The sequence below is a fragment of the Melanostigma gelatinosum genome (assembly GCF_949748355.1).
Source record: "Melanostigma gelatinosum genome assembly, chromosome: 14".
NCBI classification, from domain to species: domain Eukaryota; kingdom Metazoa; phylum Chordata; class Actinopteri; order Perciformes; family Zoarcidae; genus Melanostigma; species Melanostigma gelatinosum.
The window spans coordinates 12,401,002-12,425,652 of record NC_136647.1 but is presented as its reverse complement, the minus strand read 5'-3'; the positions used below and the strand labels follow the sequence as shown (position 1 = coordinate 12,425,652).

Genomic DNA, 24,651 nt, shown 5'->3' with positions numbered 1-24,651 from the left:
TTTACCACCCTTGAGCTGCCCTTGAGCAAGGCCCTCAACCCCTCCAGTGGAGCTGCTCGGTGGCCAGCAGATCAGACTGTGGTCTGTCTTCAGCCCTCCGCTCCCAGGCGTGAATGTGTAAAGGCTTGTGCATGATTGCCATAGTGACACATGCCATAAAATGACATCATCACAGCGTGCACATCATGCGCCAAATGCTTGAAACAAGGTGCGGTCTCAGAACATTTCAGACATGGCCGTCTCAAATTCTTAACTGATAAAAGCATTATTGTCTGAGAATTTTACAAAGACGGACAATTAGGCAGTACAATAGACCTGAAATTGCTTTCAGCGACACGCTCCGCCTGAATAAATAACGGTGAACCCCCCCCCCCCCCAAAAGAATACAAAAATTAAGTCAACAACAAATACGTGAAAAAGAAACAAGATTTATCTCAGACATGGGATATGTTCCTTCATCAACATAAAGAGGAAATGTTTTCAATAAAAATGTCTGCAAAATGTTCATAGAGAAGACTGTTCACTGATAATGTATTTTGAATTTGTTCTCCTACAATATCCGATCTTGCAATAGCGTCTCCGCTCGTAGCAACTACGGAATTATTATCATTACTATGTTCATGCTTCGATACTCAAGGCTTGTTCAAGGGACAGATCGTGGTATTGATTTAATGTTGAAAGCGACAAAAATGACGAGGAAGCACGAGACCTGTTCTTGACTTCAATTGAAACCACAGTCATTCATGCGGTAAAATGGACACAGTTTCGTGAAGACATTCCAAATGTCTATTTAGGCTCTTCGTAGTGTCATCTGTAGTTTATGAAGGTGTTGTACAGCAGACCATATTTGGTCTGTTGGAAGTTTTGTTAGAAAGGGATTGTTGTTAAAAACAGACTGAGTCATCTCACTCGGGATGTTACTCCACCCTCTTGCTGCTGCAGGTGAAACTGAAAATGGGGGAGGGGGAATAAGAGGGAAGATGAACTGAACAAATGTTCTGTTACCATCATGTTTTCTTCAATCAGATGCTCACATTGTGTTAGAATTGTGTGTTCAATATTTTCACGTGTTCTTTTGTTAAACTCAGTGAGACAGGCAGGATGGTTGGGGAGGGAGAACAGGTTATGGGTTTGTGGCCTTTAAGGGAATGAACCTGAAGAGCAGGGACTGATGACGGTGAGCTGTTTTTCCTCCATGGCCCCTCCTCTCTCAGTAAGGCGATCATATACCTGCGCCTCTGGATCCTCTCCCATTCAGCAAACTCACTTGACGAACAAAGGACTTGCCTCCATCACAGAAGGAAGCAAACAACCTCCAGGCTTACCTCACTGCCAGAGAGGAATTCGTTTTAAAAGAGTTTCGTTTGAAGCAACTCAAGGAAATCAGCTCTCCGCGATGGTGTCTACTGGGATACAGATTCTGGGCGCAGCTCTGGGGATCCTGGGCTGGATCGGCGCCATCATTGTGTGTGCCATTCCCATGTGGAAGGTCACCGCTTTTATCGGCAGCAACATTGTGACCGCGCAAACCTCATGGGAAGGTATTTGGATGACCTGTGTGCACCAGAGCACAGGCCAGATGCAGTGTAAGGTCTACGACTCCATGCTGGCCCTCAGCGCTGACCTCCAGGCTGCCCGGGCCCTGACCATCCTCTCCATCGTGGTGGGCGTCTTGGCCATCCTGCTCAGCGTAGCCGGGGGGCAATGCACCAACTGTGTGGAGAATCCTTCGTCCAAGTCCAAGGTGGGCATTGCAGCTGGAGTTATGTTCATCATAGCTGGGGTCCTCTGTCTCATCCCTGTTTGCTGGACGGCCCACACCGTCATCCGAAACTTCTACAACCCGCTGTTGGTCAGTGCCCAGAAGAGAGAGTTGGGTGCTGCGCTCTACATCGGGTGGGGGGCGGGCGCCTTGATGTTGATCGGAGGGGGGATACTCTGCAGCAACTGCCCTCCTAAGGATGAAGACTCCTACAAAGCCACGTACACAGCTGCCAGATCTGAGGCTTCAGCACCAGCGTCCGGGAAAGACTTTGTCTGAAACAGATCTGAACGTCTGTAAATAGATCCACAAAGCCATGTTTCCTGGGACAGATGCACTGGTGCTACTGGGTTGTGTGTGTTGATATTCCAGGATGTTACTTGAGCAAAAAGTATTCCTGAGTCTTTGATGGGACCAAACATTGAGAAAAGAACCACACCCAAGGAGTAAATTCAATTGTATATGTTAACAGAGTTATTTGTATGTGTATGGTTTTTGATATGAAAAGTAGTCATTTGTCTTTTCTGAGTCGTTTGAATATTCTATAACCTTTGAAAAAGCTGTATGTGGGTTGTTTTTATAAACCGTGTATGAGATTCACGATGTACCAGTTAAACTGTAAATAAATATTATGTTTACAAATCAGACATCTTTTGTGCTTGCTTTTTATTTTCACCAACATGATTCATCCAGGGCTCTTAAAATGGAACAAATCAATATCAATATCATCAAAATTAAAATCATTGAAATTCTACATTCACAGGTTTTAATATTAATTGTACTTTTTCACATTTAGTGACACAAATGTTTGAACAAGGATCCTTTAAAAGCGGTTGAGAGTCTATTGTGTGACTTTCTTGTAAATCAGGTTTAGGTGTGGCAGAAAAACAAGGTCGTTGGAAACTGGTCTTTGTTCAAGCTGTGAGCCGTTAGGGCAACGATGTTTGTACTTCTGTTCACAGGACCAACTTTTCTGTTGTTAAGAGAGTAAATAATATATGAATATATTCCTCTAAGAATCTATTTTGACCGATATGATTAAAGTCCCTTAATTGAACATCCAAACTTCGAGCTTGAGATCAATTTCAATTGTATTGAAAATGATAAAAGCTATTCAAAGGTTAATTCTCTGTTCAAATGAAGATTGGATTGGAGAACGCTTTGGCCTTTCAGAAACATCCACTTCCTGGTCTGTTTTTAATCGAATATACGGTACTGACCTAAACTGTGAACTTTAGAGTTTGTGTTTGCTCAAGACTTGGTCTGAATGGGTCTGTATGTGTTTGTGTGTGTGTGTGTGTGTAGGTGTGTAGGTGTGTGTGTATGTGTGTGAGCACAGGGATTTGGAGTCATTGTTCCCAGTCCCAAAGTCTTGCTTGAGGTAACAAAGCTTGTATGTGTGGGAACAATGAACAGAGAGAGAACGAGGTTTGTGGATATCAAGTCTCAGCTTTCCCCTTTTGTCTGGGAGCCCAGAAACTCCACCCTGAAAGTTTGAACCACAATGGGAAGCAGCCATCTTCTCACAGTGGGACCTCAGAGCCTCAGAGCACTGCAAACTCTTCCTCGAGCAGGTGTGAGCGTGGAGTATATGAGAGCAATTACAATCTCTGTTGTGTTTATGCACTCGGAATCGAATAGTCTTCCAGACGGGAACATTTCTGTAAGGGCAACCTTCTGAGTCGTGGCTGCAGTGGCATTATCATGGTTTCTCAGGGCCTCCAGATCATGGGTGTGCTGCTGGCCTTCATCGGCTGGCTGGGCACCATCATCACCTGCGCCATGCCCATGTGGAGAGTCACCGCTTTCGTCGGGGCGAACATCGTCACCGCCCAGGTGATCTGGGAAGGCTTGTGGATGACCTGCGTGGTCCAGAGCACGGGCCAGATGCAGTGTAAGGTGTACGACTCCATGCTTGCGCTACCTCAAGACCTGCAGGCTGCCAGGGCCATGGTGGTCATCTCTGTGATCGTCGGGGTGTTCGGCGTCCTCATGGCCGTGGTGGGAGGAAAGTGCACCAACTGCATGGAGGACGAAGTGGCCAAAGCCAAAGCCTGCATTGTGTCCGGAGTGATCTTCATAATAACAGCCTTGCTGATCATGATCCCAGTGTCGTGGTCTGCTCACGCAGTGATCAGGGACTTTTATAACCCCATGCTGATTGCGGCTCAGAGGAGGGAGCTCGGGGCTGCACTTTACATCGGCTGGGGCTCCGCTGGGCTGCTGCTGCTGGGAGGAGGCCTGCTCTGCAACAACTGCCCCCCAAAGGACACAAGACCATACATACCTGCCAAGTTCACCCCAGTGAGAACCGCATCTTCAAACGTTGACTATGTGTGAGTGTTTTGGCTGGAACTGCAGCATAACATATCTCAAGATTTTCATGAAAATGTGTTAATGCTCTCACCAAAAAGTTGCACAGAAATATCTCTTTCTTCAAAATGATGTTTTGTGGATGACTTAACAAGAAATCGGTGTATTTGGTTGCTTAGGAAAAGGTTAGGATTAAATTAAATTGACATAAATTGTCTGGTGGTTTGTTTTTCTCTTTTGTTTTCATGAAATGTGTCCCTATCAAAGGTTGATATATGCTGTCAATTATCCGTGAATCTAAGGCCTGAAAACCTGTAACATTTCACTGAAACAATACGTTGAAACAATATATTCTCTGCTGCTGTGAAAGCCAAAAAATCTGAACGAAAGGAGATTTCTCAAAAGCTAATTTTAATAATAAACAATATGCTGTTGAAATCAGATGTGATTTTTTAATATTTTTTTTTGTCAACTGTATGATGATATATTGATCACTGTTGGACTTCCAATTGACTTTCAGATGTCGGAAATAAAGCCTCTTTGTTCATATGTTCCTTTCTCATGTCCGCTCTGCACCTGCAAAAAACACTGAAACTGAACTTCTCAATACGCACGAGTGATAAGGCACTCAGGAATCCAGAGCAGTAGACTCCTGGGAATTTACTCTGTATTTGTTTGAGATGCTTGCATGGTGTAATCCACTGCCCTTATATTAAGACGGTTATTTACAGTTTCTGTCTCAAATAAAATGGACGTCCCTGCCAGAGACAACAGTGCTCTTTGTATGCTTGGATTCACGTTGCTGAGGAACTGTTTTATATCTCCAAAGAATGGATATTTACACTTTGCCCAGTAAGAGCACATCTGCCAATTCTTGTCAGGTTGATATATTCTAAACCTCTAACGGGTTTCTTTTCCTTTTTTTTTTAACAGACATTTTCAATTGAAACCAGTCTGAAAAGGAAAACATACGCCCCTGTAACCTTTCGCTGTTTTGGTGGAAGAAGTATTCAGATCTTTTACTTCTAGAAGCTGAAACTACCAAAAAACGTACAGAAGTATAATTTAAAAGAACTAACTTTAAGAATCAAATATAAAAGTACTCACTTTGCAGAATCCCCAGTGACATGCTATATGCATGGTAATTATGATGTGAATGTAAAAGCAGCATTTTAATGTTTTAGCTGGTTGAGGTGGAGCTAAATTGAACTATTACATATAGTCACATAGCTTTACAATCTGTACAGCACACAACAACTTTGATAGTTTAATCTACAACAATGCAGTGTGTTTTATGTGTAAACATATTTTTAAAGTAACTATAGTTACTTTATAGCAGTGTAAACAGTGCAATTATTTCTCTCTGAAATTTAGCATTGAATATCTGAATATATTGACGATCTGAAAACTTTTACTGAACCACATTGCTCAGGAATATGCATTTAGTTACGTTCCACCAGATCAGTCATATCATTTATTATGTTTATTATCTGACTGAAAAACTAAATTACAAATAAATCCCACAACAAATACACAAGTCGTCTTTCTGAAGTGCTTATGTTGTAAATAAGATAAATAAAAACAGAGTCCGACACTGAATTAATATAGAAATGAATACACAACAATGTAAAAAGAAATGAGCTAAACTTCAATCTTAACTCATGTTAACATGTTGCATAATTGTAACATGGCACATGTTACAATTACCCAAAAACTGTTAGTAAAATTAGTCACAATATAAATCACAACGTCATAAGCAACACGTTTGTACTGTGTGTGTAAAGTCAGATGCTGTTCATAGAGTGCTGCCTCTCATGTAATGCAGCAACTTATTTTTTTTATTTATTGGTTTATTTGAACGGGACAGTGCACATTAATAAAAACATTTCTGCAAATGTGCCAGAGTTAGCCAAAAGGCTATTTTTCATCTGTAGTCCCAAAAACTCAGACAAATTCCTTCCCGGGCGTTGTGGATTTGGGCGCGGAGTACTTTGCTCCATTGTAGCGGTCTCCTCCTGACGGGCACTGACAGCAGAGAAGAGCACCACCGATCAGCAGAAGTCCTGATGCTCCCCAGCCCATGTACAAACATGCACCCAGCTCCCTCCTCTGGGCGTCAGGGACCATGGGGTTGTAGAAGTCCTTTATGACAGTATTGGCAGGCAGCGACACAGTCACCAGACACAGAGCCCCACTCAAGATGAAGAAAACACCTGCGGAGATGGCCACTTTGGCTTTTGCTACTTTGTCCCCAACGCAGGTGGTGCATTTCCCCCCGACCACAGAGAGCAGCAGTCCGAACAGAGAGAACAGGATGGCGATGACCACCATAGCCCGAGCCGCCTGGAGGTCCGGAGGCAAGGCCAGCAGGGAGTCGTAGACCTTGCACTGCATCTGGCCGGTGCTCTGCACCACGCAGGTCATCCACAGTCCTTCCCAGATGGTCTGAGCCACCACGATGTTGTTCCCGATGAAAGCAGATACTTTCCACAGGGGCAGCATACAGATGAGTATGTTTCCAATCCATCCAAGCACCGCCAGCCCGACGCCCAGAATCTGCAGCCCTAAAGATACCATTGCAGTTTGGTGGTACTTCTTCTCTTTCTTGCTCTGTTGTCAGTTCTTCACGGGGCTGCTAACTAAAAGCTCTCCCACTGTGAGGATGTTTTATATGACTCGCAGATGCCCCTGAGTAGCCCCCTCCTCTGGGTGGGCTTTGGCTTTAGTGCTCAGATATAGACATCCATCATGCTGTCTTTGAGTTCAGAGGTGTTTCTCTCCTACAAAGAGGCCCTCTGGTGCCGCAGCAGAGCTCTGAGAAAGAAAAGAGGTTCAAACAGTGTGGTTCAGGTCTGATGTAAGTGAAAAACTAACTTCATGGAGTAGAAAAATAAACTGTGGAATATAAACTGTCTAAAATATGAACATCAAGTCTTCTGCAAATCAATCATGTCAAACAATAATGGATTAATCATAGTGATTCCCAACCAGGGGTTATGTTGAGAGATATAATAGAGAAATGAGAGAATTTACATTAAAATGTGTTTAGGAGGAAAAGAAATACACAAGTAGGATTACAAATGATCTTCAGTACAATTATTGTCAGAATAAAACAAATAAACAATACGTATGATGTATGAACCAAAAGCTATGTGTCATGATGTATGTGTGTGTACAATGGGCATGAGTTCAAAAGGTCATTAAAACTCGCTGAGGTTTTGTGATGCAGGCTAACGCAAAAAAAAGAAGCTTGGCTCTGTCTCATTAGCAGTGAACTCCTCAGGTCACCTGAGGCTCACTGGCTGATCAGCACAGGTGGAATCACTCAGCTTGATTGCTCCTCTGGTAAAAGAGCATGAAATAAGGTGGTGACCGGCATTCATCAATGCGATGTATTGTTCATGGTCTTTTACAGACAAAAGAGGAAAATTGTTATTTTTTGTCGCTACGTATTGCAGAATGTTGCACCTGCATCCTTCCATGTCTTATTTCTTCTCACAGTTCAGATGAAATAAAGCAAATGAGTCTATTCAATCAATAAAGTAAAGTCGACACACACAGAGACTTTTCGAATGTTTTGAATTGTCTTAAATGTCACGAATCAAGAGAAAAAAATCATGAAAAATAAATAAATTTATTGGAAGACTATTTCAGATTAATAATTGAAACAAGTATGTGAATTGCGGTATTTTAGAGTTTATTGAAAAAGTTTCTATTTCTATTTGAAACAACGCATTTGAGACCTCACAAAATCACATTTTAGCCGTGGGTGGTCAACAATTAGGGGACTAACTTAATGACCACAGGTGTTTTCAATTTGAACAATTTTGAACAACCAATCAGGAGAGGCCACGGCCTACCATGTGGGTATAAGAGCTGCAGGTGAGCACTCAGGGCATGTACTCTATTGTTGCGTCTGCTCAGCGTGAAACAAATATGGCATCTGCAGGTCTCCAGATTTTGGCCGTCTTCCTGGCAGCCGTCGGCTTTCTGGGCGATATCATCATCTGCATCCTGCCCATGTGGAAGGTGTCTGCTTTCATCGGGAGCAACATTGTGACGGCGCAGACCTTTTGGGAGGGCCTGTGGATGAACTGTGTGAAGCAGAGCACCGGGCAGATGCAGTGCAAGGTCTACGACTCTCTGCTGGCTCTCCCTAGTGATTTGCAGGCGGCCCGGGCCCTGGTTGTCGTCTCCATCCTGGTCGCCTTAATGGGACTCCTGCTTTCTATCGCTGGAGGAAAATGCACCAACTGCATTGAAGATGAAGCCGCCAAGAGCAGGGTAGCCATTGCTGCGGGGGTGTTCTTCATCGTCGGTGGTATCCTGTGCCTGATCCCCGTCTGCTGGTCTGCGCACGTGGTCATCAGAAACTTCTACAACCCCGTGATGATCGACCCTCAGAGGAAGGAGCTCGGAGCGGCGGTGTTCATCGGTTGGGGCTCAGCAGGACTCCTGTTGATTGGCGGGGTACTTCATTGCTGCCATTGTCGCCAGCGTACAGATGGAGGATACACTGCCAAATATTCTGCTGCACGCTCAGCAGCCAGCGGAGGAGCCTATGTTTAAAATGTCTGCTTTCTTGTTTAGCTCTAGGAAACGGGACTGAACTCTTCAAAGCAATATTCTATGCTCTTAACTTTATTTCAAGTTTGTTTTTTGCTGATTTTGTTTTTAATAAATTAAACTTTGCTTTTAATCACTTGACATTTCTCGTTTGTGGGGCGTCTGCTTGACGGTGACTTTAAAGATTTTGAGATGGTGGTTTGGGCTTTACAAAGCCTTAGTGCTTGGCTTCCTTCAACCTAGTTGGTATAGGGGTCTTACTTTAGTTTTAATGTTACTACTTTGCATCTTATTTACACTTTCAAGTGTTTCAGTAACTCACTTCTAGCCTAAAGTATTCTCTGTGGCTAAAAAATCTGAAGTTATGCCAGGGTTGTGTGAAACTGCTGCAGTAGGTCTTTCAGACATTTATACATGGAAGGAGACTTGTGAACTAGCATGCCCAATACTAACTTGTATCTGATTCTCTTTTGTGAGCACTGAATTTGAGTACACCGACTCTTATTGTTCAACAATCTCAAAATGGGTTTTTTTTTTTTGTATCAGACTTATTTCATTGTTTAATTCCCCCCCCATTGTCATTTCTGAGGGAGCGACATAAAACACTAGTTTCACTCCTCAGATGCTCTCGTAAGATTGGTGCTGTGTCTTAAGCGCTAACACTTACCCTGGCTCTGTCCAAAAGCAACCAAATCTGCTACCATCACCTCTAAAGCTCATTAATGAACATGTATTATATATTTGTTTAATCTATAATAGTTTGACCACGAGGTAATCTGCCACATATCCTCCTGTCAACATGCTGGTAGGTGGAGTTTTGTTACCGTTGGACAGACAGGCTCGATGTTTCACTTGTCTTAGTGCTAACTGGCTACTGGCTGTGGCTGCATATTTACCGCATAGACCTGAGAGAGGTATCGATCTTCTCAGCAAGAAAGCATATTCTGCAAACTGTCAAACAATTCACTCCAGTATTCACGAACTTTTACACAGGCAGTACGTGATTCATCTGCATTCTTAAACCCGGATGACACTTCTAGTCTCTTAAGTATTATCAACACATGGTTTTAAATTAAATCACACCAGTGAGCATTAGTTTTGTTAATATTCTCGACTCTTTTCCTCCCATTTATCAGTGTGTGCTTTATTCCCCTGAAGCTCTGTACAAGAATGCTTTTTTTTTAAAGTTCATGCATTCATTTATTTTTCTTATTTAAAGTCTGACCTGAAGATATGTGAAAGTTGGCCTTTTCTGTAAACAGTTAAAATTGCTGCTTCGATCCATTTAAAATGTGATTTCAGCCTTTTGTATTGGGTCACAAAGCAGTCTTTCAGACGTGAGCGCTTTTGTCTTCAGCTTTCTCCTCCTACTTATCCATTGTGAGCAGGAATCAGGACAAGCAGGAAACCTGATCCACAAACTAGCGAAGTCCACTCCCTGTTGCTCTTCCGTCTCACACCTGCACCGCAAAACCTCACAGCAAAACACAACCACTGCTGTGTTTACAGCCGCGTGAACGCTCGTAAAATGATCTTCAGCTCAACTGAAGGTGGATTTTGTTGCTGTCTTTGACTTTTTGGCGAACATTAAACACATGCCTTGGATCACTTTTTTGGCAAAATGCAGACGCAGCTCGTTGGTATGTGTTTGGCTATCATCGGCTTTCTTGGCACCATCCTTATCTGTGGACTGCCTATGTGGAAGGTGACCGCCTTTGTTGGGGCCAGCATCATCACCGCTCAGGTCTTCTGGGAAGGTTTGTGGATGAATTGTGTGATCCAGAGTACGGGTCAATCGCAGTGTAAGGCCTACGACTCCGTTCTGGCTCTACCACAGGATCTGCAGGCTTCCAGGGCTCTGATCTGCGTCTCCATCGCTGTCAGCGTGGTGGCCATCGGGCTCACTGTGGTCGGAGCCCGCTGCACCAACTTCTTTTCAAGGGACTGGCTGGCCAAAGCTAATATCGGCCTGGCTGGAGGATTGGTGTTTGTTTTAGCAGGGCTCCTGTGCATTATTCCTGTTAGTTTGTCGGCTTCCAACATCATCACAGGTTTCAACAACCCCCTGCCCACCTCGGAGAGGAGGGGAGAGCTCGGGGCGTCCATATATGTGGGCTGGGCGTCTGGAGCTCTGCTCGTCATTGGAGGAGGGGTGTTGTGTAGCACTTACCGATGCTGAGGATGAGGAGGAGCCTATCAAGACAAGACACGTCGACGCCATGCGACCATTTGAGAATGTGCAGTAATGTGCTTACTGTGATGGACTTTGTTTTTGATTCCAGCTTCTTTTTCAACATTTATTTCAACCGTAGCTAAATGCACTGTATTGACATTTTACAACTACAGTAATCCATGTAAAATATGAAATAGTCAAGCACAGTGTATGTAAACTGTACGACCAGGACATACAACTGTTGTTTTTAAAGTGAAGGATGATAAAATGAAGTTTGGTTGAGCCAATAGTTGTAAAATGTGCTATTTTAGGATGTTAATGATGAAAAAAAGAGATCTACATATATGTTTATGTGCAGTGCACACTATGAATGCTGCAAAAATAAATAACTTAAAGTCCTTTAATTAAAGATCACTGTTGTCATGTTCATTAATAATATTAAGCTTTTTTTTAACTGCCAGGGAAATGTGTCTCTGCAACAATGCAGTTTTACTATTTTACTTGTCTCTGCATACATGATGCCCAGAGAAGAGAGAAATATGTTGCTTTCAGACCCTCTTTGCAATACGTACACATATCATCGTGAATGAAGCCTGACAAACCTGATTTGGTTCCAGCTCAGAAGTGTTTGAATATACTCTGTATATTTACAGACAGCTCACAAGTTGCCATGTCTCCACCATATTTGCACATCTCTGTTGATCTTTGTGTCATCTGTCTGCTGAACGTAACAGCAACCCATAACAGCTGACACGAGCAGCTCACTCTGCATTCCATCGAAGACAAGAGAAATGCACAGTGGATATATTTTTGGTAAATCAGTTTGGGTTTTAGTTTATTGCTGCAAACTGAATCTTTTTAAATGGGAGGGCAGGGCAGGCAGATCGGGGGTCTGGCACTGGTTCTGATGGGTGTTTTAGGAGTGTGTTTGGTATGTGGAGTGCCTATGTGAGGCGTCTTTTGTGGGGGCAAATATTGTGACACCTCAATCGGTAAGTTTACCACAGGTCAGATGCAGTGCAAGAGACACACAACACCCATCACTTTGACCTCTGACATCCAGGCTGGACGAGCCCGCACCTTGATCTCCATCCTTGCTGGCCTCCTGGGCTACATTCTCACCCTCGGAGGAGGAGGCGCCGTCAACTGTAGTGACGCTCCATCGGATCCCTTAGAGCCTTCGACCACCTCTTCCTCCAGAAAAAAGGTGCTGATGTTGTATTTGTATCGTGCAGACTGGGTGTTTTGGGATTTGCTAGGCAACACTGTAATAATAATGTTTCAGTTTTTAATCCTAAAATTGTACCTCAAAACAATAAAAATAGAGGGCCACTGGTGAAACCTTGCTGTGGGCTATTTATCCTTTGTGTTAGTTAGTTTTGAAGGAACACTACTGTATTTAGGATATGCACTTTATGTAGGATTAACATCAAATATGTAAGATTTGGACATACGGTCCTTCTGCAAAACAGAGCCTCAAAATAAAAATGCTGGAGCCATCTCAAGGCCTCTTCCATTTCCGTTAGGTGGTGTTTAGCAGTACATATAACAAAACAAGTGTGTAAATTCATCGGATTTACAGTGAACCTGGCTTTTGATGATCTGGGGTTTTTGGGCAGTAACCAGCCTGCCTGGTTGGTAATCCTGCTTAGCGGGCACTGACAAAAACTCTTTCTGTATGTTAATGGAATTGAAAGCCTCTGGTTGGGGTTTGAATATGTCTGACTTTAGCGGCTCCTTTCGCAAAAATACACTTTCACAGCAATTTTCATTGCACTCACAGCGATGGTCTCTGTCATACTTCAACAACAAACAATTTAGGCCCATCCAAATTATTTTAAATATATCTTGAAGTCCCAAACCTTCTGCACAGAATCACTGATCATTGATATATCGTATCAGTGATATCCTCTGTTTATCCAGGTGTGTCTGCTGGGTGGAGCTCTGGGTGGACCTCAATCTACAATGAGGGTCATGTGACTGCAGCCCTGAAAAGAGAGGTGGGCTCCTCCATCTGCATAGGCTGGGCCTCCTCCGTGCTGCTCCTCCTCGGCGGTGCTCTGATCTGCTTCGTCTGTGGGGAGCGGGAGAGAACCCCACCTCCCTACTACTCCTACACCCAAGTGCATGAGCATACCTCCCAGGTTAAAGCTCAGAGTGGGCTGTTTAATCAGCCTCAGGAGACTCAACCAGGATCTGAGCAGGGGACGTTTGGCCGTAATCCCTCACACAGATCAGGGAGACCAGATAAGGGGAAAGGTTTATTCATGGGAATGAAGCCAAATCTGGTCCATGACCTTCCCAGCAGAGCCACAACAGTGCCCAGTGATTCTTTTTACAATTTGACCTAATGTGTGAATCTGCATGGATCATTTCTCTGAGAATGACTGAACACAATAATCACTTAACAGTGGTCACTGTTTACATGTTAATTCATGTTTGATATAATGACGTTTGATATTGTTTTTCATTGCTCATGATATCTGGGTTTACAAGTCATTACAAATATACCAGAAAACATTTGGTGTCTGGTATATTTGTATGCTGTTTTTATTATTTATGGAGTCTTGAACCTTATAAATCATCATCAACTTCAATGAAGAACTGCATAAGATGATACATGACATATATCAACAGTGTAAAGTAAGATTATTTCAACAACTGTAAAGCTACTTATGTGGAAATAAAAGGGTAAAACTGTATGTTCGGGGTTGAACTTCATGAGTGGCTCTGTTCTTTCAACACATATTTGATCAAATAGAGTTCATGGGTTTCCCATTTCCATTGTATCTTTATCAAGAGATGGGACATGCACGCATTTGTGTATTTATATGGTAAAATATGATCTATTCATTCTCTTCCTCCAGAGATATTGTTGTGATAAGACAAGGGATTGTTTAGCATGTTTTTCTGAGCTATGTATTAAAATAAGGACAGATATATCAAGTCGAATCTAAAAGAAAACCAGGATTTCTTTGTATTTAAAAGTGAAGATGAACAAAAGTGACATGAGTAATAAATCACAACTGGATGGTCTCACAGACATGAATCACACAAATGAATAAAGTAGAAACTGACCCTGAATCGGAGGCTTACCACAGTGACATTTGTGTTGATCACTTGGTAAGTTCCTCTTTGCATGTATCTGTGCTGTATTTCAGTGGGTTTTGACCTCTGTGTGCATCTCTGCTGAGAAGCAATCTGGTCAGGTGAGATTTCTTCACAAACCAGTTTCAGCTGAGAGGCAACGGCGGCAAACTCCTCCTCTGATTTCTCCCTTAACAGCAAAACCTGTAAGTTCCTTCCTTTGAGTGGGCAATAAAAAACCTCCACCCGCTCCTTTGTCTAAAGTAGATAGAAACTTTTGCAGTCTTTTTCATGCACATTTTAGTCTTAAAAACATAGATAAAAATCCAAAATGTGAAGTTTTTTAAACTCTCTGCATGTGAATACACAATGTTTTAGTATTTAGTATGTTTTAGTATGTTTTAGTATGTTTTAGTTTTCCTTGTATGCTGTTTACCAGTCCCCCTCACGAATACATTATGTTTTCTATGACACGTGAGATTCAGAACATGACTGCTATATATGAAACGCATTGTATATTTATGAAACTTGCATGTATAGTTACTGTTTTGAGTCAAGCCTGATACTTTGTACTTTTTCTCGATGACACTAGAATGTTGATGATTCTGTGACTGATTCACAGTAGCTGCTTGAGTAGAATTTTTCTTTTGTCATTTGTAAGACACATACAGTATTTGTGAGCATGGGAGACAGTGTTTCTCTTTAGTCCTTTTCCATCTCGTCATGGCATTTAAAAAAAAAGGGAACAGTTACAGTCATGACATGTGCCAAAACGCTTGCTGTAAAGCGGATCAGGTTTGTCAAGTGTAGCTGAAAGAATGCTCACCAACAGGTTGTGTGACAAAGTGTGCTTCCTGCCAAAGAAACGTTGCTACATAAACATCTACATGAGAATAAATATTTTGAAAGCAATACAGAAAGCCTGCATTATATTCCTTTATATTTCTATGTTTTCCTTTACATAAATACATTTCACCATAAATTGGTGCATAGAAATTCATCCGAATGGAGGAAATGAAGCGCTTGACACTCAAAATGTCCGGTGAGAGGAGCCCCAGACCAATGTTGAAACAAAACCTACGCCCTTGATCAAAAGTATCTCTCTGAACTTTAGAGGAACAGCAAGATTAAAGATTATTTTGAGCCGTATTAAAAGGTTAAGTAGTGTGTGTGAGTGTGTGTGTGTTTGTGTGTGTGTTTGTGTGTGTGTAGGGAAGGGTTTTGCATGTTTCAAACAGGTTTTTCTGCACAGTAGGCTCTGCTAGAATGAAACTGGTTTTCTCTCATGAGATTGTGTTCCACATTATTCTCCTTTTGTTACAAAAATACATTCTGGATGCACGCATTACTCACGCGCACAAAAGCGTTGCCAAGAGGATGTGTATACATATACACACACACACTGAGCTCACTCAAGTATTTACTTTTAAATCAAATCAAATCTGACCACTGCGGAAAGAAAACAATGCAGCGCCTCATGAGTGTGCATCTTGTAAACATGTTGAATGCCCAGAGGCCTATCATTCTCTCTGCTTCATCCAAAGCTTATCGTTCCCAAAATATTCTCGTCAGACAAAGATGATAAGGGAGGGAATAGATGATGTCACGGTTTTGCTGCTACAACTCTCTCCCTCTCCCTCTCTGCTTTTCCATCAGCCTCCTCCCCCTTTTGTTTCCCGATAGGTGTGGTGCATCCACCTGACCAGTAGCACACAGAGAGCCGCTCAGGTGACAGAAAAGAAAGGGCACTCTCAGGTGGAGAAATAAAGAGAGAGGGGACTCGGAGAGAGAGGGAGGAAGCAGTTGAAACTGACAGGAGTTAGGGATACGAAGGAGGGACTAAGACAAAGGAAATGTATGCTGTAAACAAATGAGAGAGACACACCCGGAGTCAAGCTACTTGAGGCTGGACGGACAACTGAAAGAGTCAGACAGGGCTCTGCGTTTCTGGGACACATACTTTACAACATCGCAACTGTGGCAAGAACAAAATAGCTGAAGAAAAGCACAAAAATGGAGGCGAATGAGAACGGCAACATCACACTTTGAGAAAAACTGACAAAGAAAAGCTGACAGAGAGATACAAGAGAGGAGAAGAGTCACCAGGAGTGAAATCAAAAGAAGCTCCACAGACAGGAATAAAACCATTAGAGCACTTTTCAAAGGACTGTGAGGATTTCTCGAGCACCCTCAGAGATCTTCCCAGCCCCCCTACGTCATGGCCTCTATGGGGATGCAGATGCTGGCCAGCTCTCTGTGCCTCCTGGGTTGGGCAGGGGTCATCGTCAGCTGCATAATGCCCCTGTGGCGGGTCACGGCCTTCGTGGGGAGCACCATCGTCACCTCCCAGACCATCTGGGAGGGCATCTGGATGACCTGCGTGGTCCAGAGCACAGGGCAGATCATGTGTAAACCTTACGAGTCTCTCCTCGCTCTCAGCGCAGACCTACAGGCCGCCAGGGCTCTCACCGTCCTCGCTATCGCCACGGGCAGCGCAGGCCTCATTCTGGCCTTCATCGGAGGGAAGTGCACTCGCTTTTTGGACGAAGAAGGAGGCGGGGTCAAGGGCAAGGTGGCTGTAGCAGCAGGGGCCGTTTTGATTGTCACAGGGTTGCTGTGTTTGATTCCCACATCATGGGTGGCCGGGTCCGTGGTGAAGAGGTTCTACAGCGCTTCCATAGATGCCCAGCGGAGGGAGATCGGAGCCTGTCTCTATATCGGCTGGGGAGCGTCCATCCTGCTAATTCTGGGAGGGGGTTTGTTCATCAGCTCAAATTGCCCCCTCAATGCCCACAACACAGACAAGAGCCCTTCTGTCCGCTACCTGGTGGTCCGCTCCTCCAACGGGTCCAGCAAGGCAGGTCCTCAAAGCAGCAGAGTGCCACCAGCAACGTCTCAGCCTGTCGGAGCGGTGCTTCCCAGGTCTCAAAGCGAGAATGGAGCGTCAACAAAGCCACCGCTGTACACAAGAGCTCCATGGGAGGACGGGCCTGAGACGGACTCGAGACTGGAGTCAGAAAGATCATGGGCACCATCGACAAAGTCTCAGATGAAAAGACTGGCGTCAACAAAGTCTGAAAACAGTGAGGCGCCATCTACAAAGTCTCAGCTGAAGCGAGCAGAAATGGAAGACATTTTATCAGTGGAGAGTGACAATGAGGATGCGTCCTCAAATCCAGCAAGAACATACCTATAATATGACACACACACACACACACATGCACACGTATATCCGCACTTATGTTTACACACAATACAGAAGTTTTACATATAGGAGTTATTTAGAAGTAGTAGTTTACTTATTTTGTGACAATTTACTGAGGAAAAGTAGTTCACTGTGTTTTTATAGTTATCTTTATACTTTATATTTTGTACGTTATTTTGATAAAAAGACGTAAAGAAGGAGGTCTGGACTACATTCACAATATGGAGGAGAATAACAGTTTTTAAATTCTTATGTGCACTAAAACAGAATTTAAAACCAAACAGTAAGAAACTAAATCCAGGTACATGTGAAGTATGCTATTGTTATTGTCTTTTTTATTCAAAGAACATTGTTGGTTTTAACTTTGACATGTTGTGGGGCGTTACACTGGTATCAACCTTTCTCACTATTTAAATGCATGAATGAGGATGAATTCATCCACATTACCAACTTCAGCTCAGACGTTTTAGCTTGTTTGTTTCTGCTGGAGGTACAGCAGCCTTAACAGCATCAAGTGACTTATGAAACATATTTTAGCCTTCTGATACCAATTCTTGTTTTAATCCAAGGATGTGCTAACTTGGTGAGATCTATGGCCGTGAAAAACTTAAATATGAATAGTTACAATTTTTAGATTGTGATTTTGTCACAACTGTGAAATTTGATTCTGTGTTTATTTTATTTGTACAGATATTATTGACAAATAATTGTTACATTTTCATTCATACTTTTCAATAAATGACTGTAATTTGATTGAGCTGGTCTTTTTCCCTTTTATAAATGTATTAAACGTGCTAACAGGTCACACAAGTGCCTTTCTTTTAAAGAACACAGCATGAACTTTCGTTCTAGCTCCTGGCTATTAAAATCTACATGAAAAACTGGTTTGACAGAAAGTGTGTTTACAGCGGACGTGTGCAGCGTTGGAAGAGGGAGGCACAGTGTGTTTGTAGAGGATTCAAATTCAGTTTCAGTCAGTCACGTTTATGGAACATGTGTCGTTTTATTGATTCATTTATTTATTTAAATGTGCAATAGCATCACTTTCTAATCTAATGCTGCCAGTTGTCTAAAAATAATAATGATAATACATTTTATTTATAGAGCGCCTTTCAGAATACTCAAAGACACTTAAATCATTAAAATCATCACATACAAAAGCTATACACTAAAAACGTAAAACACACAATGCCAAATACACAAGTTGCCAAATACACAAGTTTTACTTTAGAGAGGACCTTTTGTTATGGTAACATTTACATAAGTAAGGAGGAAACTAGAGAAACAAGTAGCATAAAATAAAACATAAAACATAAATAAAAACACACTGAAGTAATCCAATAAACATGAAATGAAGTTCTCTGGGTTTGAACAATGTTTAGGTGTACAGCATGACTGACGCATCGGTACAGGCCACTTTAATGCAAACACTCGATTGATGCTCAGCCTCGTCTCTTACTATTGTGAAACACTACCATCCCATGGTCAGTGGAGAACATCTGATCAAAAGAACCTTCCATGTTTCAGGTCCTGCTTGTCCCAATTCCAGGCCACATACTAAATATATCCAGTTGAATATAGCCATGAGCATGTTGTTTTTCTAAGTATGCATGACTGTTCAGAGTGCTGATTTAGTCACTTTTTCCGTTTGAACCTCATCGTGTGGTCGCGTTGTTATGCTGTAGTTGAAAACGATATCAATATGAGAGTTAAAGAATCACACAATGATGTACATTGGATCATTATTTATACAGTTAATGTTACTAATGATTTAATGTGCATCGATTTGGACTTGTACAATCCTGTTTACATGTATTACATATTTATATTTATATTCATAGTTATATATATATTTATATAATTCATTGTTCTTCAAATAGGGTGTGTCATTGTGTTGAGTATTTGTTAGTCCGTTTCATGTTTTATTTTTAAGTTCACTCCGCATGTACCATGAATGCCATGTCTGGTTTCATTTCCTGTTTTTGAGTTTTTTTTCTCTCCTTTTCATCGCGTGTCCTGCCCTAATCAGTTGCACCTGTCCCTCTTTACTCCTGCACTCACCACCTGCTCACCTGCTCTCACTTCCCTCGTTATAGTCAGTCACTACACCGCCTCACTCCCTTTGTTGTCACATGGAGTTGTTCACTTGTAACCTGCCTGCCTTTTTTTGGATTCTTTGCTTGTAAGCGTTTTGCTGAATTACATTTTTTTTCTTTGTATTAATCCGCCTGACAAGTTGTCCCTGTCCTTAAAAAGACATATCTACAGCTTTAATTTAGAGCAGTACATTGATTTTAAAGATCAAAACATTTACTGGGAAGAAGCCTACACTCAGTTTAAAAACACTGCACATACACACATTTAACCCTTAGATGCATAAGTGGGTCAAAAATGACCCGGTGAGGTTGTTTTCTTGAAATATCTTCGTAATGAAAAATTGTTATCATTTCATATTCCAGGTATTCCTCAAAAAACATGTTTTTGATATAATGCCATTTACATTTTTAACTTACCTTTTATACATTTTAAGAAATTGTAGTTTTTGTATTACTACCCCACGCTTCCATAAGTGGGTCAAAAATGACCCGCATGCATTTTCTATGGAATCCAATGGGAACCTTTGATTCTCATCAACTGTTTCTGTCAGGAATAAATTTACTGTGGACCACACAGACTATATCAGAAGTGTCACCCCTCAGGAAGATTATTTTACACAGCAAGAGCTGATACGTGTAAGTATTATCTTCATATAATATTGTGTGTCTTTCGTGACTGTTATTATTATTTATCAACAAATTAGCCTACTTTATAACTAGCTAACACTAGCTAGCTAACTAAGTTAGCTAACATTCCTATATGTAGTGTGTGTGTATTTATTTATATCGCTACATATTGATCTATTGAAAACATTACTCTTATGTTTCCTCATCCAAGGTGTCATGGCTGCTAGATACACAGCTGAAATGGTCCTACAGATGCTGGATGATGGAGAGGCAGTAATGGGGTTGGACTCAGAGTCTGAAATTTCTGATGATGAGGACCCAGACTATTGTCAAGGTGGCAGTGGCAGTCGTCCACCTGGAAATCCAACTGAACAGGATCCATCTGACTCAGAAGAGTCCTCTTCTGTGTCCTCTGAAGAAGAAAGTGTCCAAATCATGTCCAACAGAATGAGTCGGAAGTGCTCTTACTGGAGCGAGTTACCTCCCACCCAGGGCAGAACACAGAGCCACAATATCCTCAGAAGTTGGTCAGGGCCTGCACAAGGGCTTAGCACCACTGTCTCACCAAAAGATGCATGGGAGCTCTTTATCACCGATGATATAATACAAGAGGTGATGAAGTGCACAAACTTGGAAGGACGGAGAGTAGCAACAGCTAGAGGAAAATAATGGAAAAATGTCACCAAAGATGAATTCATGGCCTTCATTGGATTGACCCTGCTTGCAGGAAGTGAGAAGAACTTGGATGTATCAGTCCGTGAGCTGTTTGGGAGTCCTCTACATAATCCCATGTACAAGGCCACTATGGCTGTTGGAAGATTTGAAGACATTCGCCCTACCTTGCGCTTCGATGATAAGAGGACCAGAGCCTTCCGACTGGAAACAGACCATATGGCAGCCTTCCGCTATGTATGGGACCTGTTCCTGGTCAACTGCAGACAGTGATTCATCCCCAGTGATTGTGTCACTGTGGACGAACAGCTTGTGCCATTCAGGGGTAGGTGCAAGTTTCTACAGTACATGCCAAGCAAGCCCGCCAAGTACGGCCTAAAGATCTTCTGGGTTTGTGGTGGCCCATGGTGCTGTGGTACAACATAATTGACATCGCCACCTTGAATGCCTACACCTTTTTCACGGCTCAGCACCCAGAATTCAAGAGCGGCATCACCAATGCACGACGGCTCTTCCTCAAAGAGCTGTCAAAGGAGCTTGTCACACCACACATGAGGAGTCGACTGGAAGGCTGCCCGCAACTGCAAACCCCGATTATTGAAGCAATGGAAAGGTGTGGGGTGACAAAAGCCACAGCCCAGCCACAGGAGAGAAGCAGACAGGGCCAACCAAAGAGAAAGAGGTGTCAGATCTGCCCAAGTAACAAAGATCGCAAAGTCAACAATAGGTGTGGGAAATGCAATGTACCTGTGTGCAATGATCACAGCCAGAAACAGGTAGTTTGTCTGAACTGCATACAGTGATGAGACAAGAAGGCAAAACAGGGAAAAGAGAGAGGAACTGTCAATGACTGGACAGTTACACACATACACACACACACAATGGATGTTCACATTTTTCTATTGCTGTTCTGGGTAATTTTCTTTTTCAAAATGTTAAAAGGTGAAAAATAAAGATATTTCAAACATGAAATCATTCTTGTGTGGTCCTAAATAAAATACAAAATATTATACAAGTGATTATTCTGAACCAAAATGACAAAAATGGCATAAAAACACATTTTTTCTAATATGGGTCATTTTTGACCCACTTATGGAAGAGTGTAGGGTCCAGTCACTCGTGCATCTAAGGGTTAAACAGAGCATTAAACAGTGTTGTTAATGTTGGAGAAGCAGCTGTCACGGATGCTTTTTGGACAAGAAATATGTTCTGTGTCTGGCTCAGTGATTGTGAAAATGATTCACAAGAATAAAAACACTGTCACAATGTGGTTAACCTTGAGACGCAGACGCCTAATATTTACCAGCACGTATTTTTAATAATACCAAAGGGAGAGTAGAACACGCATCACATGCATTTAGTTAATTTGTATTTGACATTTTCAACTACCCACAGTAAACAATGTTTTTACGACCGCACACATTTGTGTGAGCGAGAATTTATTTGGCAAGACGATACAGGCAATACTAATTCACATCCGTGTCAGTCAGTAAAAGACCGAGAATATCAAAAGAGAAATCTCGACAATTGACATTTTAAGTGTAGATTGAATTACTTGATGTTGTATCTCCTTGCATATTTTGTCTACATTTGCTTGTCTGACTCACAATATGGTATATGTCACATCTCTGCGATGCATTGTGCTTCAGGTTTCTTGTAGTGGTACACCATGAGCCTGACATTCCTCTTGTCCAGTTTTCCACCTCAGTGACAGCTACAACTCCAAAGCCCTTCTTCCTCCATCTGCTTCAGCTCACGCTCCAGAGCAGCTTTGTATTCCAGGTTGTCGACGCTTTCTCTGCACGCCATACCAACGTAGCCACTTAAAAAAAGAACAGGTGACAGTGTAGCTGATGGGTAAATGGTTTCATATAACGTAGCCTATATAAAATACTATTAAAACGTTCATGCTGCTACCTCTTTGGACAGGTAGCAGCTGTTCTCCCAAAATGCTTTGCTTGAGGTCTTGGTACAGCCCTTTCTTTTGGGCCTCCTCCAACATAGCCGTGCTTCCATCAATGCCCCAAAAATGTCCAGAATCATCCTGCTTCATCCGTTAAACACACATGTCACTGAGGTCAAATTGGATACTGAAAACTAATTTGAGAAACTGTTCTTCCACGTTGTAAAATCAATAAAACAGAAGCCTGGATCGAAAACAGCAGTTTAAAAAAAGATGTGCCTAACCAGACAGAATCAAAAGGAGGTAGGTGATACACTTTCACATGTGCACATGTATACTCAGAAATGCATCTTACTTAATCGAAAACGTTATCGACAAAAATCTTACCGCGGAGCCTTCATTTCACCTCTGTTTGATCATGTCCGCCTCGCTTTCGCTCTTAAATTCAAACCAGATTGGAAAGAAAATTGAAATTTCAAGCAATTGTGAAAGCCTCAAAATATAATTTCTCCAAATATTTTTGTAAACCACAATAATAATGTAGAAGCCAGTTCTGGAGTGAAGTGTATATGTAGGGTACCAAATTAGTCCAGTAGATGTCCCCCTTGCTGCTTTGGCTCTTGAAGCTACAATAGAGGTAGATAGGCCTTGTCTCCTTCTCCTGGGAGTATTTTTAGTTTTGAGGGTAATTTTGAGTCAAGCTCTTTGAAAACTGGAATTACAGAGTTGAACTCGTCAAAGTAACCCAAATGTGTATGAGTGAATGTATAACAATGTAGGTGGGAGTGCATTTCTGTCAGCCTCACCTGTCGATCAATGGCCATTGTCTTTCTCTCTTTCATTCTTTCTCTACTGTCACATGGGACATTAAGTGCAATATTATGGGCATGAATAACAATGTAGTCTTACACTACTTATACTTTAGACCTGATAGTGTGCACACACTATGTACAGACTGATCCCTGTCTGTTTGTGATCCATACTACTTACCTGAATTTGACCCAACAGCATATTTCTTTATTCTTTTCTAGTCATTCAATTTTTTTTTTAATTTTTGTTAACCATCACTAGACCAACCACAATGTTTTCTGTCTGTTCTGCAGCTGTGATTTTACCCTCTTTGTCACCAGTCCAGTACCGCAGACCACATCCAGCACGACAGCTGCTTCACGGGCGCCACTGAAAAAGAAGGAGATGCTTTTTGCTACATGACTAGCGGCATCGTAGCCCAGAACAACTGCATCTTATTCAAGGTAGGATTGACGGAGCACGGTGGTTCTTTCAACAAACAATCTCAAGCAACACTCAATACAGAAATATATCACATTTCATTCATGACTGTTCATTTGAAGGCCTCCTTCACTTTTAGGTGCCAAACCATTTGGTGGTAGAAAGAAAGTACTATTTCTTGTGTGGTTGGTTCCCTTCATATATTTTAATATGTATCCCTGTTTTTACTAAGACACACATACAATGAGCACAACAAACTACAATCATGCTGTTCAAGATGTATAAGGGATTTTAATAAGTATAATTTTTTCGGGAGTCTGAAGAAAGAAACAATAAACTATCAACCTCTAATTTTGTACACAAGGACAAGACTGATAGCTAATGTATATTTATTTATGATCCTCTAAACAGTGTTTAACTGACATGAGATTGAAAAGATAATGAAGGAAATGTGTTGAAACGCCTCGTTAATGAGGCATTAAAGAGGGCTTTGTGGTATCAATGATTCAAAAGAGCCTAAGAAGTTACAACATCTGAGGTTTTCCTTTCTCGTGGCTCAAAAAATGAATAATAATAATAATAATAATAATAAACTGAAATTTATAAACAATGAGTTGAATAATAATATAGATACATGTCATGTTTGAATGTCTTTATTGCACGTTTGAATACCTTTACTGCATGTGTGATCATGTTACGTTTGATCATTCAGAGTTGAGAACTGGCAGAGCGTCTGCTAATTGTTATCCATTAGAGGCCAAGGCTGATAAGAAAAAGGCTGGAGGAAGCATGAACGGAAAAGGAGACACGAGAAGTTGCCAAATACAAGTCGAAATCGATGCACATTAAATCATTAGTAACATTAACATTACAAATAATGATCCAATGTATATCATTGTGTGATTCTTTAAGGTATAACGAAGATGAACAGCTTCTCATCAGTGTCCATGTTGGAAACCAACCTTTATCTTGTGTATCATGCTCTGAGCATTAGTGAAACAACTGTTGAGAAAGTTT

The 24,651-nt window shown here is 41.9% G+C and overlaps 6 protein-coding genes across 6 annotated transcripts; 5 read left to right on the top strand and 1 right to left on the bottom strand.

Moving 5' to 3' along the window:
• Nucleotides 1–1,273: 1,273 nt before the first annotated feature.
• On the top strand, nucleotides 1,274–2,409 carry LOC306788591 (claudin-4-like). Its single transcript, XM_079284165.1, has one exon. It carries the CDS (start codon nucleotides 1,397–1,399, stop codon nucleotides 2,039–2,041), a length of 645 nt encoding a protein of 214 aa, XP_079140291.1. The 5' UTR covers nucleotides 1,274–1,396; the 3' UTR covers nucleotides 2,042–2,409.
• A 926-nt stretch (nucleotides 2,410–3,335) lies between these two features.
• Nucleotides 3,336–5,407, top strand: LOC306788593 (claudin-4-like). The gene has a single exon (XM_079284168.1). It carries the CDS (start codon nucleotides 3,467–3,469, stop codon nucleotides 4,100–4,102), a length of 636 nt encoding a protein of 211 aa, XP_079140294.1. The 5' UTR covers nucleotides 3,336–3,466; the 3' UTR covers nucleotides 4,103–5,407.
• A 136-nt stretch (nucleotides 5,408–5,543) lies between these two features.
• LOC306788594 (claudin-4-like) lies at nucleotides 5,544–6,700 on the bottom strand. Its single transcript, XM_079284169.1, has one exon. It carries the CDS (start codon nucleotides 6,650–6,652, stop codon nucleotides 6,020–6,022), a length of 633 nt encoding a protein of 210 aa, XP_079140295.1. The 5' UTR covers nucleotides 6,653–6,700; the 3' UTR covers nucleotides 5,544–6,019.
• Nucleotides 6,701–8,011: 1,311 nt separating this feature from the next.
• On the top strand, nucleotides 8,012–8,644 carry LOC306788595 (claudin-like protein ZF-A89; the record flags this gene model as incomplete). The annotated part of the gene is made up of 1 exon (XM_079284170.1): nucleotides 8,012–8,644. One exon carries the CDS (start codon nucleotides 8,012–8,014, stop codon nucleotides 8,642–8,644), a length of 633 nt encoding a protein of 210 aa, XP_079140296.1.
• Nucleotides 8,645–10,162: 1,518 nt separating this feature from the next.
• LOC306788596 (claudin-4-like) lies at nucleotides 10,163–11,126 on the top strand. Its single transcript, XM_079284171.1, has one exon. The coding sequence runs from the start codon at nucleotides 10,263–10,265 to the stop codon at nucleotides 10,818–10,820; it is 558 nt and encodes a 185-aa protein (XP_079140297.1). The 5' UTR covers nucleotides 10,163–10,262; the 3' UTR covers nucleotides 10,821–11,126.
• A 4,993-nt stretch (nucleotides 11,127–16,119) lies between these two features.
• Nucleotides 16,120–17,097, top strand: LOC306788588 (claudin-4-like; the record flags this gene model as incomplete). Its single annotated transcript, XM_079284162.1, has 1 exon — nucleotides 16,120–17,097. The coding sequence occupies one exon, from the start codon at nucleotides 16,120–16,122 to the stop codon at nucleotides 17,095–17,097; it is 978 nt and encodes a 325-aa protein (XP_079140288.1).
• Nucleotides 17,098–24,651: the final 7,554 nt, after the last annotated feature.